The sequence below is a fragment of the Arachis stenosperma genome, chromosome 3, assembly GCF_014773155.1.
Source record: "Arachis stenosperma cultivar V10309 chromosome 3, arast.V10309.gnm1.PFL2, whole genome shotgun sequence".
NCBI lineage: Eukaryota > Viridiplantae > Streptophyta > Magnoliopsida > Fabales > Fabaceae > Arachis > Arachis stenosperma.
In genome coordinates, this window is record NC_080379.1 from 79541945 (window position 1) to 79561350 (window position 19406).

General features: G+C 37.4%; 1 protein-coding gene across 1 annotated transcript; it reads right to left on the bottom strand.

Annotated features, from left to right (window-relative positions):
- Window positions 1–9290: 9290 nt before the first annotated feature.
- On the bottom strand, window positions 9291–14715 carry LOC130970113 (probable sugar phosphate/phosphate translocator At3g17430). Its single transcript, XM_057896099.1, has 10 exons — window positions 14460–14715; window positions 14006–14338; window positions 13786–13893; window positions 12583–12614; window positions 12442–12492; window positions 11166–11227; window positions 10827–11088; window positions 10295–10560; window positions 10125–10219; window positions 9291–9816 (listed from the first exon to the last, which is right to left on the bottom strand). The coding sequence occupies exons 2-10, from the start codon at window positions 14090–14092 to the stop codon at window positions 9625–9627; spliced, it is 1155 nt and encodes a 384-aa protein (XP_057752082.1). The 5' UTR covers window positions 14093–14338; window positions 14460–14715; the 3' UTR covers window positions 9291–9624.
- Between the last annotated feature and the right edge of the window lie 4691 nt (window positions 14716–19406).

Consider the following 19406-nt stretch of genomic DNA (forward strand, 5'->3'; position numbering starts at 1 on the left):
TAGACCTTCCGGATTCTCAGGAGTGGCCGCCATCAATTCTAGCTTATACCACGGAGATTCTGATTAAGGAATCTAAGAGAAGCTCATTCAATCTGATGTAGAATGGTGGTGTTTGTCAGGCACACGTTCATGGATTGAGGGAGGTGATGAGTGTCACAGATCATCACCTCCTTCATAATTAAGCGCGAATAAACATCTTAGATCGGAACATACACACGTTTGAGTGAAATAGAAACAATTGCATTAATTCATCGAGACGCTGCAGAGCTCCTCACCCCCAACAATGGAGTTTAGAGACTCATGCCGTCAAAGTGTATAAAATTCAGATCTGAAAAATGTCATGAGGTGCAAAATAAGTCTCTAAAAGTTGTTTAAATAGTAAACTAGTAACCTAGGTTTACAAAAAATGAGTAAACTATGATAGATGATGCAGAAATCCACTTCTGGGGCCCACTTAGTGTGTGCTGGGGCTGAGACTTAAGCTTCTCACGTGCCTGGGGCTGTTTTGGGCGTTCAACGCCAGGTTGTAACCTGTTTCTGGCGTTGAACTCCAACTTGTAAGCTGTTTCTGGCGCTGGACGCCAGACAGCAGCATGATACTGGCATTGAACGCCAGTTTACGTCGTCTATCTTCGCGCAAAGTATGGACTATTATATATTGCTGGAAATCCCTGGATGTCTACTTTCCAACGCCGTTAAGAGCGCGCCAATTAGACTCCTGTAGCTCCAGAAAATCCATTTCGAGTGTAGGGAGGTCAGAATCTAGCAGTATTAGCAGTCCTTTTTCAGCCTAACTCAGATTTTTGCTCAGCTCCCTCAATTTCAGCAAGAAAATACCTGAAATCACAGAAAAATACACAAACTCATAGTAAAGTCCAGAAATATGATTTTTGCCTAAAAACTAATAATATTCTACTAAAAACTAATTAAAACATGCTAAAATCTACATGAAAATACCCCCAAAAAGCGTATAAAATATCCGCTCATCAGTTAGTTATTTCCTCTTTCAACACCAATGTTTTATTTTATTTGTTTGTTCATTATTGCATTTGCATGTTTAATTGCATATTTGTTTGATTTTATACATTTAGTTACTACTTGGTTAAAATAATAAATTTCTTTTAAGACCCTATTTTAAAAAAAAAATTCACTAATTTAAATTGAAACTTTTTGTGTAAAACTTGTTTGAAGTTGTAATTGGAACATAGTTTTTAAGCCAAAGAACACAACCTGTGAGAATTAAGCTTAATTACATGGTTACATTATTTAACCATAAATATTTTATTCTTGTGTGTTCACTTCTCTATAATTGCAATCTTTATTTTGTTCCATTCTATATGTCCATTATTTAGTATATTTACATGCTTGCATATGATTGAGGCCATTGTTTGATTTTAGCTCACTTATCCCAAAATTAGCCTACCTTTTACATCACCCTTGTTAGCTCCCTTGAGCTTTTAAATCCCTTCTGTTTTATAAACACATTACTAGCCTTAAGCAGAAAAATAAAATAAAAATCTCAAGTTGAATCCTTGGTTAGTTTAAGATAGATATTGTGTATAATTTAAGTGTGGGGAATTTTATGGGAACATAGGATGATATGAAAAAAAAAAGTAGGAATTAAATTAAATAAGTTATTTGAAAATTTGGGAAGCATGCTCATGTGAAATCAAAATAATTAAATTACCATGTGCATTGAAAAACAATTAAATAAGGGGATACAAAAAAAAGAGAAAAATAATGTTACCCCAAATGCAAAATAAAAAAAAAAGAATCAATGCACATGGGACAAAATTCAAAAATAAATTTGATACATGAGCATGTAATACAAAAAGTGAGAAAATTATGGGAAGCTAAGTATAATTTTAAAATTTTTATAGAGTATGTATATGTTAGGTGAGATCTTAGACTACTCAAGGATTCACTTTACTAGCTCACTTAGCCATATATATACCCTTACCTTCACCTTAGCCCCATTACAACCCTGAAAAGACCTCATGATGTTTGCATTAGTATTCTAAATATTTGTTGATTGGTTAGATGAAGAACAAAGTTTAGAAAGCATGACTAGAGGAGAGTAGAGTGATTGACCCTAGACACTTGAGAGTTAGAGTGATATACACTACCAGTAAGGGTTCAATGCTTGATTCTATGTTCCCTGCTTTCATTAGCTATCTTCTTACAAGTTTACTTGTTTTTACTGTATGATTTGAATTAGTGAAATCTGAATTATTTTTGCCTTGGAGAACTTATTTATTTTTAACCAAGTAGGTAGAAACATTTTTGCATGTAGTTGCATTCATAGGTTGCATCTCATACATTCTACCATTCCTCTTCATCTTTATAGTTTCCCCTGAGCTTAGCATGAGGACATGCTAATATTTAAGTGTGGGGAGGTTGATAAACCCATATTTCATGGTTTATCTTGTGCTCAATTGAGTAGTTTTTATCAACTCTTTACCCACTTATTCATACTATTTGCATGGTTTTACATTTGCCTTCCTAATTATGTGCTTTGATTGAAAACATGTTTCTTTGGACTTATATTTGCTTATTATTAATCCTCTCTTATTACCATTAGATGCCTTGATATGTGTGTTAAGTGTTTTTAGATATTATAAGGCTGGAATGGCTTGGAGGATGAGAAGGAAGCATGCAAAAGTGGAAGAAATACAATAAGTTGGAGAAATTGCTAAAGCTGTCCAGCCTGACCTCTTCACACTCAAACGGCTATAACTTTAGCTACAAAGGTCCAAACGACGCGGTTCCAGTTGCGTTGGAAAGCTAACGTTCGGGGCTTCGATTTGATATATAATTTTTTATAGCTGCCCTGACGCCAGGCGACGCGAACACGTGATTCATGCGGACGCGTGACCTGGCAGGAACGCAACCCGCGCGGCCGCGTGAGCCATGCGGCCGTGTCACTTTTTCGCGACCTGTACGGACCAGAAAGCGCTGGAAGTGACTTCTGGGCTGCTTTTGACCCAGTTTTCAGCCCAGAACACACAGATTAGAGGCTATAAAGTGGGGGAATGCATGTATTCATAATTATGCACTCATAATTCGCTTTTTACAATTTTAGATGTAGTTTTTAGAAAGAGAGGTTCTCTCCTCTCTCTTAGGATTAGGATTAGGATTAGAAATTAGGATTTTTAGAAACTAGAATTTAGGACTTCTCTTGGTTTTTAAGAGTGGCTCTCGATTCAGGTTCAATGTTCCTTTTTATTTATTTTTCCAATTAAATTTATGAACTCTTCCATGTTACAGATTACTCTTTTAAATTAATGCTATTTGAGATATTTCAGATCTATGATTGATTTCTTTAATTTATGTTGTCGGTACTTATCCAAATTATTTTCATTTGAGTAGATAGTTTTCCTTTTGGCTTTGGTTAAATAACTGGCGACTCTTGGGTTATCAAACTCATTGTTAATTGAAAATTGGAATTCATCCACTTAACTTACCTTCATAGTTAGAGGTTAACAAAGTGGGAGAAAAATCCAATTCTCATTACAATTGATAAGGATAACCAGGATAGGACCTCCAGTTCCCATATCTTGCCAAGAGTTTATTTTACAGTTATTTATTTATTTTTATTGCTTTGAAAATATACTTGTGCCCATTGCCCAAACTCCAAACCCCCAAAACACACTTTTTCATAACCAATAATAAGAACATACCTCCCTGCAATTCCTTGAGAGGACGACCCGAGGTTTAAATACTTCGATTATCAATTTATTTAGGGGTTTGTTACTTGTGACAACCAAAACGTTTGTACGAAGGGATTTCTGTCGGTTTAGAGACTATATCTACAATGCGACTATTTTTATGAAATTCTTTACTGGCAAAAATCCCGACGTCAAAGCCGCCATCACTAAGGTGGACCCGTTCTTTAATCTCCTTGTTCTTTATTTTTCTGTTTTTCAAAAATTATGCTTATGTTTACCTATATTTGTGTCTTATGGTCATTAGTGTCTTAGTGTCTATGCCTTAAAGTTTTGAATGTCCTAGGAATCCATCACCTTTCTTGAATGAAAAAATGTTCTTTATTGATAAAGAAAAGAATTGCATGAATTTTGAATTTTATAACAGATTAATTATTTTGATGTGGTGGCAATACTTTGACTTCTAAATGTATGCTTGAACAGTGCATATATCTTTTGAATTTGTTGTTCATGAATGTTGGCTCTTGAAAGAATGATGAAAAAGGAGACATGTTACTGAGGATCTGAAAAATTATAAAAATGATTCTTGAAGCAAGAAAAAGCAGTGAATATTCAAAAAAAAGAGTATATGCGAAAAAAAAAGAGAAATAAAGAAAAAGAAAAAAATAAAGTTGTGATCCAAGGCAAAAAGAGTGTGCTTAAGAACCCTGGACACCTCTAATTGGGGACTCTAGCAAAGCTGAGTCACAATCTGAAAAGGTTCACCCAATTATGTGTCTGTGGCATGTATGTATCCGGTGGTAATACTAGAAGACAGAGTGCTTTGGGCCACGGCCAAGACTCATAAAGTAGCTGTGTTCAAGAATCATCATACTTAACTAGGAGAATCAATAACACTATCTGGATTCTGAGTTCCTATAGAAGCCAATCATTCTGAATTTCAAAGGATAGAGTGAGATGCCAAAACTGTTCAGAGGCAAAAAGCTAAAGGCCCCGCTCATCTAATTAATACTGATCTTCATATATGTTTTTGGAATTCATTGCATATTCTCTTCTTTTTATCTTATTTGATTTTCAGTTGCTTGGGGACAAGCAACAATTTAAGTTTGGTGTTGTGATGAGCGGATAATTTATACGCTTTTTGACATTATTTTTAGTATGTTTTTAGCTTGTTTTAGTTAGTTTTTATTATATTTTTATTAGTTTTTAGTTAAAATTAACTTTTCTGGACTTTACTATGAGTTTGTGTGTTTTTCTGTGATTTCAGGTATTTTCTGACTGAAATTGAGGGACCTGAGCAAAAATCTTATTCAGAGGCTGAAAAGGACTGCAGATGCTGTTGGATTCTGACCTCCCTACACTCGAAGTAGATTTTCTGGAGCTACAGAAGCCCAATTGGCGCGCTCTCAACTGTGTTGGAAAGTAGACATCCTGGGCTTTCCAGCAATGTATAATAGACCATACTTTGCCCAAGATTTGATGGCCCAAACCGGCATTCCAAATCAGCTCAAAACTGCCCGGTGTTAAACGCCGGAACTAGCACAAGAATGGGAGTTAAACGCCCAAACTGGCATAAAAGCTGGCGTTTAACTCCAAGAAAAGTCTTTACACATGAAAGCTTCAATGCTCAGCCCAAGCACACACCAAGTGGGCCCGGAAGTGGATTTTTATGTCATTTACTCATTTCTGTAAACCATAGGCTACTAGTTCTCTACAAATAGGACCTTTTGCTATTGTATTTTCATCTTTTGATCATTTCAGATCTTAGGATCATCTTTGGACGTCTAGATCTTAGATCATTGGGAGGCTGGCCATTCGGCCATGCCTAGACCTTGTTCTTATGTATTTTCAACGGTGGAGTTTCTACACACCATCGATTAAGGTGTGGAGCTCTGCTGTACCTCGAGTATTAATGCAATTACTATTGTTCTTCTATTCAATTCAGTTTATTCTTGTTCTAAGATATTCATTCACACCCAAGAACATGATGAATGTGATGATTATGTGACGCTCATCATCATTCTCACTTATGAACACGTGCCTGACAACCACTCCCGTTCTACAAGCAAACAAGGCTTGAATGTTTATCTCTTGGATTTCTTAATCAGAATCTTCGTGGTATAAGCTAGAATTGATGGCGGCATTCAAGAGAATCCGGAAGGTCTAAACCTTGTTTGTGGTATTCTGAGTAGGATTCAATGATTGAATGACTGTGACGAGCTTTAAACTCCTGAAGGCTGGGCGTTAGTGACAGACGCAAAAGAATCAATGGATTCTATTCCAACCTGATTGAGAACCGACAGATGATTAGCCGTGCTGTGACAGAGCGCGTTGAACTTTTTCACTGAGAGGACGGGACTGTATCCACTGACAACGGTGATGCCCAACATACAGCTTACCATGGAAAGGAGTAAGAATGATTGGATGAAGACAGTAGGAAAGCAGAGAGACGGAAGGGACAAAGCATCTCCATACGCTAATCTGAAATTCTCACTAATGAATTACATAAGTATCTCTATCCTTATTTTATGCTTTATTCATAAATCATCCATAACTACTTGAATCTGCCTGACTGAGATTTACAAGGTGACCATAGCTTGCTTCATACCAACAATCTCCGTGAGATCGACGCTTACTCACGTAAGGTTTATTACTTGGACGACCCAGTGCACTTGCTGGTTAGTTGTGCGAAGTTGTGAAATTATGTTTAGACCATGGTATTGAGCATCAAGGTTTTGGAGCCATTACCAGGGACTGTTTGAGTTGTGAAAAGTAGAGATCACAATTTTGTGCACCAGTGAGCCTAAGATTTCATATCCACAGAGGCTACTTGAGGTGACAAACGAACAAGAAGACTCACTCCCAAAGGACTTAGTGGAACATCTTGAAGAAGAAGGGGAGGAAGTCAATCAAGGGAGTGATGACATGTCATCATGTCATATTTTTCTATGCCTTTTCATACAAGAAATTGATAATTAGTGCTTAAATATTGCATTCTTTTATGCTTAAATGGTATATTTCCTTGATCTTTTGATTTTATAAATTTTGTAGTAAATAAGTGAAAAAAGAAGCAAAATAGCACAATCAGTTCAAAAGAAGAAAAGAAGGATTTTGGGACACACTTTGATGTTTGAGCACGCTTGGAACTTTAGGCCACGCTTTTAAAAGCGTGGCACATGACCATGAAGCCTTGGCCTTATTATCTTGAAATATCATGCATGCATTCATTTAATGCATTAAATGAATGAGCTTTACAGCATTACTAAGTAATTAAAATTAATGAAAGCATGAGAACACACCTCCTAGATGGCTAATCCACAACTCGTTTGGAACATGGGAACATCTGTTCAACCAGGATTTGGGGTGATTAGGGCTTTTGTGGTATAAACTAGTTTGTTGAACTTTACCCTCCAATTCGAATTGAATGACCACTAACCATGGCGTTTGATGAGGATTAGAGGAGATTAAATTGCTAAGGAATTAGAGTTTAATCACTTACACTAATTCTCTACTACTTTCTTTGTTGTTTTGTTTTATGCATTTTCAACAACTTTTTTTACTATTTGCCTGACTATGCCCAGTAAGATAACTACTGCTTGCTCAATCCAATAATCCTCGTGGGATCGACCCTCATTCACCTGAGGTATTACTTAGATGACCTGGTGCACTTGCCGGTAAAATTGTGCGAGTTTAATTTTTGCGCACAAAATCGTCTAGACCGGCTTGGTTGTGAGGTGTTTCCAGAAATCCTCATTCATTAGCCTGTTGGTCAGACACAGACTACCCATTGAGTTTGTTAGCTCGTTGGCCGTCAGGCATTCGTCGCAAAACCTGCCTATGTATTTCCTTGTGGGTTCGTATAGACGTTGTGTGATTCCGATCAGGCTGATTGGGTGCTTCACCTTTGCAATCCTTGTGGTGAATTGTGCCATAAATTTTCAGGAGATGTCGGCAAAACAAGATATGGAGCCATTCCGGAGGGCGTTGAACCACTTTATTGTTGGACCAGCTGGTGTAGCCCTTTATTGAAGATTCCCTCTAGGTTCATCTTGGTCTTAAAAATCGTTAGGTGCTTCTGAGAGTCCTTGGTGCCATCATACTTCATGTTAGTGGATTTGTCAAAAACTTTCGTTAGTTTGGCCTTCAGGACATTTTCGGTGAATGGAGCGGCTCCCATTATTGTATACTCGCTCTTCCTTCATTTGGAATATCTCTCGTGTCTCCTCTCGTCGTCATCTTATTGAAGCTCAAATTCGTGAGGCCTACTGCGATTTCGACGTCTGACGTGATGTCGGCTGGGTGATGTTTCGTTCCTTGCTTTTCATCGTGATACGCTCCTGGAGATCGCTTCGCTTGCGTTTTCCGACCTGTACCGTTTCTTGGAAGCAACTCGACCTTCTAGGGTTTTTAGTCGTTGGTAGAGTTCTTGAATTATCTGGATCACTTGCCCTCCCAGGCCGTCGGTTGCTCTGACCTCGTTGGATCAGCGGTCGTCTTCTCGCGGTCGCTATCTGCTAGAGGTTGGCTGGGGATGGATGACGATATTTATCCCCCTGCGGTTAAGGAATGATAATCATTTCGTGGCCCATGTGTCAGGGGAGGTTGGTGGGTTTGGTTCCTGATGGTGGTTCGAGAACCGTTCTTCGGGTTCATCTGGCATGTTGCCAAGGTTCAGTGAGTCCCCACAAACAGCAACAATGTACATGACCTCGCTAGTACTGATTGAAGGAAGGATCGGGGTCTCGCCGGTCTTGGTGATGATGTGATCAGACCTTTGGAACAGCGAGAGATGACACCTACAAAGACACTCCAACGCTCAAGTCAGAATGGATTTAAGAGGTGTAGGTGAGGATTAAGAACGTGTAACTTACCTAAGGGAGCCCCTGACTCCCTTTATATAGTTTTGTGTTGTTATCTTATCTTATTGGCTAAGAAAAGTAAAATGTTTGTATTTGAATTTAATGTTAACTACTGGTCTCCAGTTTTCTATCCTGGTTTGGACTGCACAGAGGACTTTGGCATGGGAGTCGGGCCATTATTTGGCCACTTTTGGGACCCAAATGCTAGGCCCGAAACAAGATACAAATCCAGGTAGAGAAAAGTTTCTTGCTTGCTTTCCAAGTTATGTCAGATCTCGGGTTGTAAATCCCAAAATTGAACCTATTTGGCATGGGGGCCAACCCATTCGGGAGGTTCCTGCCCAGCCTATTGGGGAAGGTTGGATGCAAAAGGCCTTGATTGGCAAGGTGGACTCGAGAAAGTGGATTTGGACCTTTGTGTTTTGGGCCTATGTAGGAACAGTGTCTATCCCTTTTAATACTCGATTAGCTATATTATCCCAAGTAGCTTGTTGGTTGAAATCATGTACTTTTAACCCAAGTGAACTTGGTTCGAAGCTGGCACTCAGGAATGAGAGCTATATTCTGGGTAGAATGACCTTTCATTCTACAGTGTTTCTTATATAAACAACTTACTAATAAAAATCAACAGATAGCAGCAATATATCACCGAAAACAGTTTGACAGTCACTCGTCCAAAACATATTAATTTCAGCAGAAATTTGGCACCCAATGAATATTTTGGTAATAGGCACATACATAAATGCATTGACTACCGCCGAACATAAAACTACTCAACTTCGGAATGTTGCATTAAAAAACCGGAAGAATAATGAAATAATGAGCTTCCAAAACAGGGGACTTTCTATAAGGGCCAGTTATGTCCTCCACCTCTGGTCAAAGATAATGCACAAGCTAGAAATGATGCATTCTACTCAACAAAGTAATTACAAAGAACAAAGCATATTATGATCGCCTTATAAGAACCTATCGTCTAAAAAGAATAAGAGGAATAGGGTGCAATTGACTCGGCTTCCTCTTTCTAGCTCCTTTCTCCAAACGGGTACTCTAAAATGAATCTTATATTTGGTTTCTTCTTTTTCTCTTTTTTTTTTTTTTTTTCATTTTCCTGTTGGATGGTTGGTTAGCTGCGTGCGTCCAATATGAGATAACCTTGACGATGATGTAATTAGTGGTGCTTCTTCGTCGATGTCCCTTTCAGATGTTGGAACATTGCCTCCATTGCTTCCCGCATCGTCACTAATATTGTCTGGTGTATAAATATCAGATGATTTTTTCTCAAATTTCCAATCCTGTACAACATAAATGGCCAATGCACCTCTTAATGAGATCTGACGAAACTATACATGGAAATGGCATGCTGAAATATACATTTAGCACTTACTAACCCACAGATGTTAGGGAACTGAGTTAAGGTGCTAAGAGAGTAAAGGTTTTTTAACTTTAAGGCATTCTTGAACTTAAACTAAATATTTGACAAGAACATCATAAGAATTTGCATACTTGATTTCTAACCGCATATAACTAATTATCAAGTTAACAAAGGATAGCATATGTTAAATGAAATCAACTGATTTAATAAGATATGCAGAGACTAGACCTTTGTGATACGATCTGGTAAACTATCAGCAGGTGATTGAGAGGTGCGGACATCCTTAACCTTTATGTAATTGTACATCACAACTCCACACAGCGCTGCACGGTAAAATTTGTAAAAGATGAGAGGCATGGTGGAAGATTGAAAGACATACTAATTAAAACAAAACCTACCAATAGCATAGCCAATTATATTCAACCCAGTTATTGTAGATTCCGGAAATATGACAGTTGAAAGGGCTATCAATATCCAGTCTTTTAGCACACCAGCAACCCGGATAGTTACAGCACCCGTTCTACCAATTACTAAGAAAATGGAGAAATTCAAGGCTAGAGCACATATAGCATTGGAGAAAAAGATCCAAAAATTGAACTGAATCTGTGAAACTTCCATCACAGGCTTCTCCAGTAGGTACCAAGGCACAAATAGAAACACAAAACTGCGTATAAAACTGCAGAAGTTAGCAGCTCACATTGCATGTGTGTGCTTATATGCAAAACATCAACAATCCCAAAAACACAGCTATCTTTTGAACCTAATAAGTCAAATGATCAACTATATATATAACATAAATTAGTCAAAGAAACCAAAGGATACCTATTATACGTGCAAGATGTGCACTTTACAATATACGAAAATAGTGATATTGTCTTAATGAAATGTATGTTGCAGAGATAAGTATCTTGGAATTATCAACAGAAATACCTGCATGGTGCTATGTAATATAAGCTCGTAATTGGATTTAATGTCAATCCCTTCTTCTGCAGAAGAACTTGTGTTAAGACCAGTCTCAATGCTTCAGCAAAGATGCCCGTGACCTGGTAAACTGTACCAATTATATTAAAATGAATTTCCCCGTAGGAGGAAACGACAACTCCAACACTGACCAGCACCATGTTCAAGAACACATCACACCTTGCTTTGTCAGTGCCGCACAAAACAGCCATGATGAAAGTTGCCACGGGCACTGAAATATCGAACCTTAGAAGTAAGCAAAAACTTCAGCAAAAGAAGAGAAACATTTTAACTTCACAGAAAACGTACTTAGAGCCTTGAGCATCTGGATAAAAGCTACAGAGATGTGCAAGTAGGCAGTGTTACCAAACCTGTAGCAACCAAAAACAGTTTGCTCATTATATTTGTTGCTTCAGTGATATTAATAGGCATCTTTAGAATACAAAAGACAGTATTGCCCACTACCTAGGAAATATTTCAACCATACAAATAAGCAACCACAACTTCATAGAAACAACATACTTGGAACATATGTAAATAACAGAAAATTAAAATTTTCAAATATTGGTGGGAGATAACAGAAAGTAAGCTGTAGCCATGAACATATTCCAGTATCTCAAGGCAAGGAATTACAATAGCCCACATGAAGCTAGCCAGCTTTCTTTAAGGTTTCTGTCATATCAGATATTGACATTTCATTGCCTGTTGTCTATAGAATGCAAAGTAATGCTAGGTACCAAATGATGGTCATAATTAAACAAAGGGAACATCTAGGAATCGAAGTTTGTACTTTGTACTGGTTTGAATAGTCAATGCTGGTAGTATCAACTTCAGACTGGAAAAATATTAAAACGAGCTAGAGAGTGAATATCTCAATTTGAAGGTATCGGAACTATCCTTAAAAGCGATATTGAGATTGCATACACAGATTTTTATAGACCAAGATTAATCTGATAGATACTTCATCCATGTTTATTCAAGCACAAAGAGATTGAATGCAACACACTTGACTGAGTAGGGGAGAAACTATTAATGTCATTAATTCCACGAGATATAAGAAACTTCACCACGTATTTCTTGAACATGCCTGAACAAGTCTAATTTTCCTGAAATTTGAAGCTTTTTGGACAATATGATGTTAACTCCAAAATTTTTGGCTATTTAAAAATGTCTTTGGTCTGCATTGCAAATGCAGAAAATACAATCTTTAAAAGCATTATTCACAAAGTTGGCAAAGGGAACTGCTACTGATTCGGAAACCTTCAATGCAAACCTGGCAAGGAAGGGACACCATCTATTATCTATTACTTTTTCTAATCTTGAACATAATTTAAAGTGCAAGTTCACATGGTACATGGATTTGCATTTTTCAGTCTGCTACCAATGCCCTATAACCAAAAAAAACTGTCATACTAGGATTGAAAGGCACAACTGAACCTTTTTTTATGTTCACACTATCTAATGCAGAGAACCAGGGGGGAATGAAAGCACATACACAAGGCTTATGCCCCCCATTGTCAAAACAAACTTGATTAACAGAATCCAAATTAGGAAAAATTAAGTTTACCCATATTGCAGTGCTTACCAAAGACTTGATGCAAAGAAGGCACTTATTGGTACCACACATGTTGCATATCTGCAACCGAAAGAAAAGTGATTTAGAAAAAAAAGTATTAACAAAGGACAACTAAATATAAATAAGGATACAAATCAATCAAATGCTTACATTTCAAATGTCATTTTGACAGGTGTCACAACCTGAAATTACAGAATGGAGTACTATAAGTTAACTTACCAATCAAATCAGCAGAAAAAAAGCAATCAAGCAAGGTAGGTAAAAGAAGAGGCAGGAAAACAGGCATATAGGATAGCTTTTTTCATAAGGTAACACCATAACAGTATAAAATCCTAGTTTAAGTTAAAACATGTTCAATCGTGAATAATATGCACAAGAAAAAAGAAAGAAACAAAAAAGAAGAAAATACATGAACTACCAACTAAGTAAAGCATTTTTCGCTGTGATAACTTATGAGAGTCACGCCATGCCGAATACGTTAAACTAATAACACAGCACATATACCAACTTGCACTTAATATGTGCACTTTATCTGTAATTCTCCTATGGACCGGATGCATTTCTCACAATAACTTAAGACATCATGTAGAATTCATTTATAGAATTGACAGATCAACCAACGTAACCTGTATTTAGTAGCTTATTAGTTTTGCTAACAGGAAGAGGAAATCGGTAAGTTCTCTTTTTTAGTGAAGGGTGGATATAAAATATTAATAACAATATAACACATAAAAGGAAGCTAATGTAAAAACGCTAACGTTTTATCCTTGATAGTATAAATGTTAACAAAAATGAGTAAGCTCAACCTTAAGAATTGTTATATAGGATTTATTATTTTTTCTTCTTTCATTTTGATATAATTAATACTTATGTAGTATTTAAAATAGCATCATCTAATAAGAAGTATTGGTAAAGTAGATGCAATGAAGATCACATCCTACAGTCAAGACTCAAGACCATGGCAATACCAAGAATTCAAACCTACCATGCAATGTTACATCTTTGTCAACAAATCGAACACTTAATCCTTAACAATGTTGGTTAATTATAGACAATGATAAAGAAAGGAGTGAGTAAAAAGAAAAGTAACCAATCATCTACAATAATTAAAAATCGAACAAGATGAGTGTAACTAAAGGAAGTCCAATTTACAATGATGACCCTCCAAAACACAACTATCACTCTCATCTCATAATTAATAATCACAACTAACAGAAAATCATGACATTCAAAATTCCAAATCTGACATCATGACAAGAATCGAACCTACAAATCCGTAATTGCAACCAAAGCAAAGACACATATCACATAATGAACATAAATATTTACAGAATTAGAAACATCCATACATACCTTAAAGACTCTAACAAGCAAAAATGCCACTGCCCCAGAAAATCCCATATGAATCATGGTAAGCGTTATAGGAAGAGGAAAGTTAAAGTACTTCGGAGACAGAACCCACTGCAAAGAAAAAGAAAGAACCACAGTAATTAAACAAAAAATGCTTAGTCACAAAGATTAGTTAAATAACACTAGTTAAGCAAAAAGAGAAGAAAAGGGGGTAGCTATCTACCTTGTTGTACAAAATGACCCCAGAAGAAAGCAAAATGTAGATGAACAAGTAGAAGTAAGTGAGGAAAAGCGTTTTGTTAATCCCCATCTTCTGTTGACTTTGATTTTTGGGATTCCAAAACAAATTAATGAATAAACCTAAACCCACCAAAATATGAAGAGAAAAGGCAAAAGCTTCTTCTGCTATCTATAACATGTAGCAATGGCGAATTAGCACACGACTTAGAAGCAGATTCGCGGGAAATCAAGAACCTGAAGCTCGCTGAAGTTATCCAGGAGCAGCAAGGTTCGTTTCCTAGCACCGAAAACTTCGCAATGAGAAAAGAAGTGAACACTGCAAAAGGGGGAGAAATAATAAAACGAAAGAAAGAAAGAGAGGAATGAACAGAAAAGGAGCTAAAAGAAATGCACATAAATTACAAAGTGAAAATTGAAGAAGAGATTGAGTACTGTACAGTGGGGAAGAGTTGAAGAGAAATGGACAGTGTTTTTGTCTAAGCGTTGATCGGATCTGTGTAGAGAGAGAGAGAGAGAGAGAGAGAGAGAGAAGGGTACCCCCAAAGAAGAGAAGAAATCCGAGGAGGTACCCGCAGGTGTAAGAAAACGACGGTTCCGAATCGAGAGAGAGAGAGAGTAGTGGATGGGTGGTTGGCAGTGTTGTCTGAATGGATAATCAATTAAAAGAAATTTAAGAACGGTGCCTGCGTTGTGAATTTGTGTGTATTACTATTACTATTACTTGGCGGTTGAAGTCGGGAAGATGATGCTTGTTGCTATGCAAATGCCAGATGTGGTGGCCTTTGACATATTTCAATATTATTGTGTTGGTATTTAGATTTATTCAATTTTTTGAATTAAAATTAAATTAACTTAATTTTTAATAATAAATAAAAAAAGTTAAAACTACAAAAAAATTAAAAAAAAGAAATTTTAGTTAAAAAAATATTTTATTATTTAAGTATTTATTATAAATGATTCACATATTCAAATTTTAACTCTTAATCTTTATTTATAGTCATCTACTTTTTTAATGAATAATTAAAATTAAATCTAATCAACGATCTAGATTTATCATCTAAAATCTTCACTATAAATATCTATCTTACCATAACTTTCTAAATACCTTTAGATTATTTCATACTATTTTTCATATTTTTATATACACCCACACTCTTCTAGAATACTCTATGATCTTTTAGAATCTTCTAGAATCTTTTAGGGCATTTTGAGACCTTTTAAAACATTCTAAAACACTCTAGAAAACTATACAAATACCATTAAATTTAATCTTCTAAAATTTATGGTGACATTCTCCGTCACCTATTGCATAGACGTCCTCGTCGCATTCTATTAATGATAGCGCTCTAAGTATTCTTGGAATTGCCACAGATCTTCACGGCTCAACTAACTTCAGTTATCGGAGTAATTTTCACTTGATCAAGTATTGGATACTTGGTGGTACTCCTCTACGCTCACAATGCGATTAGTTAATATCTCTTCGATTTCCTTATCAAAGGATCTAATCATCACGGGAGGAGCACGATTCGAGTCACTGCTACTCAGTTCCTCTCGGTCTCCATGATATGATTTAAGCATACTCATATGAAAGACGGGATGGATCTTCATAGAGGGAGAGAAATGTACTTTGTAAGCAACCTCCCCAATACGCCCAATGTTCTCAAATTGCCCTTCATATTTGTATATCAAACCCTTATGAACTTTGCGAAAGGCTTTGAATTGTTGTGGAAGAAGTTTAATCATTACCTTGTCTCCCACTTAATAGTTTGCATGCCTCCTCTTCCTATCTGCTCATTTCTTCATCCTTTTTGCGGCTTTGTCGAGGTAAGAACGAGTGACATCTGCTTGTTCTTTTCAAGACTTAATCATATGATAAGCTCCACGGCTCTTTTCTGAGTAAGAGGAAGAAAGAAAGTGTGGTGTAAGCGGCTGTTGTCCTATCGCATTCTTGAACGGATTCTTCCCTGGGGACTCACTCCTTTGCAGATTGTATGAGAACTGGGCAACATCTAGAAGTTTTGTCCAATCCTTCTGATTAGCGCTTATAAAATGCCTCAAGTAACACTCAAGTAAGGCATTCACTCTCTCTGTCTGCCCATTAGTTTGAGGATGGAAGCTTGTTGAGAAGTGAAGTTCCGATCTAAGAAACTTGAACAGCTCTGTCCATAGTCGTCCTGTGAAGCGTAGATCTCGATCACTAATGATGCTCTTAGGTAATCCCAATACTTCACCACATTCTTGAGAAATAATCGTGCTGCTTTCTCTGCAGTGCAATCAGTAGGGGTAGGTATAAAGGAATCATATTTCGAGAATCGATCCACTACTACGAGGATAGATCTAAACCCCTTGGACTTTGGTAAAGCAAAGATGAAATCTAGAGATACACTTTTCTACGGTCGCCCCGGCAGAGACATAGGTTCCAACAACTCACTTGGTATCTTGTTTTTAATCTTATCTTGTAGGCATACGAGACAAGTCTTCACATAACTCTCCACTTCATTTCTCATTTGAGACCAATAATAAGAAGATTGAATGAGTGCCAAGGTCCTTCATTGTCCTTGATGACCAGCCCACTTAGTCTCATGTCATTTTTTTACCAACTTCCTTATCAGATTTTTCCATTTAGGGATGTATAATCTTCTTTCTTTGGTGTATAGAAGGTTATCTTCTAGCCAAAATATTTTGGTTTTACCTTCTCTAGCCAACTCCGCCAACTTCTTGCCTAATGGATCATGATGTAACCATTTCTTAATGGTATGCACAATATCTCCTTCGACTATAGAAATGGCTGCCAACTCAACCTTGCAATTCAGCGCATCTGCTACCACATTAGGCTTGCCTGACTTGAATTCAAATTTGAAATCAAACTCAGCTAAGAAATCTTGCCACCTAGCTTGTTTTGGGCTTTTTCTGACTTTAGAAGTAGCTTGTAGCCACATTGTCTGTCTTGATGAAGTGTAAACCAAGCAAGTAGTGACACCAAGTTCTCAGATAATGCACCATGGTGGTTATCTCCTTCTCTTGGACGGTATATCACCTCTTTGAATCATTTAACTTGTGACTCTCAAAGGCAATAGGATGTCCTTCTTGCATCAGAATCCCTCCAATAGCGTAGTCAAAAGCATCAATGTGGACTTCAAACACCTTTGAATAGTCAAGCAGTGTTAGTACTGGTTTTTCTGTTATAGCAGCCTTTAACTCATCAAAGATCTTTTGACACTCCTTTAACCATTTCCAATAGTGATTCTTCTTGAGAAGATCAATTAATGGTGCAGCTTTGGTGGAGTATCCCTTAATAAACCTCCGATAGTAATTAGCCAACCCAAAGAATGACCTCAATTTAGATACCTTGTTTGGCGGCTCCCACTCTATGATAGCTTTCACCTTCCCTTAATCCATCCAGAGAGTTCCATCTATCTTTAATGATGTGTCCCAAGAAGTGGACTTCATCCCTTACAAAGAAACACTTTTCTTTCTTCACATACAGGTTATTCTCTCGCAAGATCTTGATCATGATCACGGTTTGTAAGTGTTCTACATGTTCATAGGAGCATTGGTTAAGAGAAAAGGCATCACCAACCACTCATAGGATCCATACCTTGTGACACACGTGGTCTTAGGCTCATAACCATTGACAATCCTCACTTGGTGATATCCTAACCTCAAATCCATCTTATTAAGTTCTCGATAGTCTATGCATAGTCTTAACGAACCATCATGCTTCTTTTGGAACAAGATTGGTGCGCCATAAGGTATCTTAGATGGACAGATGAACCCGGCATCTAGCAACTCCTTAAGTTGTTTCTTCAACTCCTCAAATTCCACCGGTGCTATCCTATAAGGTGTTGAGGCAAGTGGCTTCACTCCTAACTCTAATTTAATCTTATGATCCACCTTCCTCCTAGGTGGTAGTTGCTTTGGCAACTTGAGAGTCATCACATCCTTATTTTTTTCAAGAACTTCCTTGATTTCAGTAGGAACGTCTTCTCTTTCAGATGTTGACTCCTTTTGTAATAGAGCCAAATATGTAATCTTTCCCTTCTTGAACCCTTTCTTGAGTTGCATAATAGAGAGCATCGGTGGTCCTCTAGCTTTAGAGACTGTAGGCACCATGTATAGAAACCCTTTCTCCATGACGCATACTATGTCGTAGTGTGGCATAGCTATTATATTTGCCTTTCTTTGCAAATCGAGCTCGATAACTATTTTGAAATTGTCCATGGGTGTTACTGAGAAATCCACAAGGCCCTTCCAAGAACCAAGAGTAATCTCAACCCCTTTTGCTTCTCTCTTAAGGGGTTTACCCTTGATTTTCACAAGTTTGAACTAACTATTCTTTTCAGTGATCTTCAATCCAAGCCTCTTTGCTTCATCAGGCGTGATGAAGTTGTGTGTAGCACCAGTGTCGATCATAGTCATGATGGATTTTTCATTGATAAAGGCTTTGACACACATCAATCATTTCTTTTCTGCAGTGCTTGCCTCTTTGCCCTTCACAGCATTCATGGTTTGGACAAATCCAACATACATAGTTACTTGTGATTGAGCCTCTCGTTTCTCGCCAATAGATGCCAAAATCCCTAGCGTAGGACAGTCCTTCATTTGATGTGGTCCCTTGCACACGAAGTATCCTTCTTTGGACACGAAAGCCTTCTTCTTTTTCCCATACTCTTTCTTTGAAGAGTACTTCCCTCCGTTTTTGATTGAGAAACTCTTCCCCTTGTCTTCCCCACCCTTAATGAAACTAGGTTTGGAGAAAGACTTGGATTTAGAGTGTAAACCCCGCAAAATTAATAAATAATTAGCCAATAAAATAATTATTATTCAAAAAAATTAGGAAAATTATTTTTTATAATTTAGAGGAGTAGAAATATTAAACATATGAATTTTGACACTAATTTTAAAGATTTTAGCCCAAAACCAGGCCAACACCAAACTGGTTGTTCCGAGGGTTACCTGAAACTAAAGGTCGATTTCGGACGAGATCCTCTGTGCTGGTCGGTGCTGCTGTGCTGGTCGGTGCTGCATAAACGTGCTTTATGTAGGTTTTTTGTAGAATCAGAGTATGAGTTATACCTGGATGCTCCTGTGTATTTATAGTAGTGTGGAGTGACCTTTCTTGAGATAAGTTAGTTATCTTATCTTATCTTTGAGTGAAGTCATCTTATCTTTTAGGCCAGCCGCCTTTAAAGTGGGTTGCGTCCTTTTGTTTGGGCCTACTTGGGCCTCTATGGCGTTTTGGCCGACCTCTTTAGGAAGAGGTCGGTAACGACCAACCTTTACAAGAGGTCGGTCGCTTTTGTCATTGTCCAATCCAGATCATGTAGTTCAACGTAGGGTATGAACAGTGCCCCTACTCGAGTTCGAGCTTTCCCTTGAGGTCG

Coding starts and splice junctions, on each gene's coding strand:
- LOC130970113 (XM_057896099.1), bottom strand. CDS start 14,092: ATGGGGATTAACAAAACGCTTTTCCTCACTTACTTCTACTTGTTCATC. Junction 11,228..12,441: donor TTCTTTGCATCAAGTCTTTG/GTAAGCACTGCA, acceptor TGGTTGCTACAG/GTTTGGTAACACTGCCTACT. Junction 10,561..10,826: donor TATTACATAGCACCATGCAG/GTATTTCTGTTG, acceptor TTTTATACGCAG/TTTTGTGTTTCTATTTGTGC.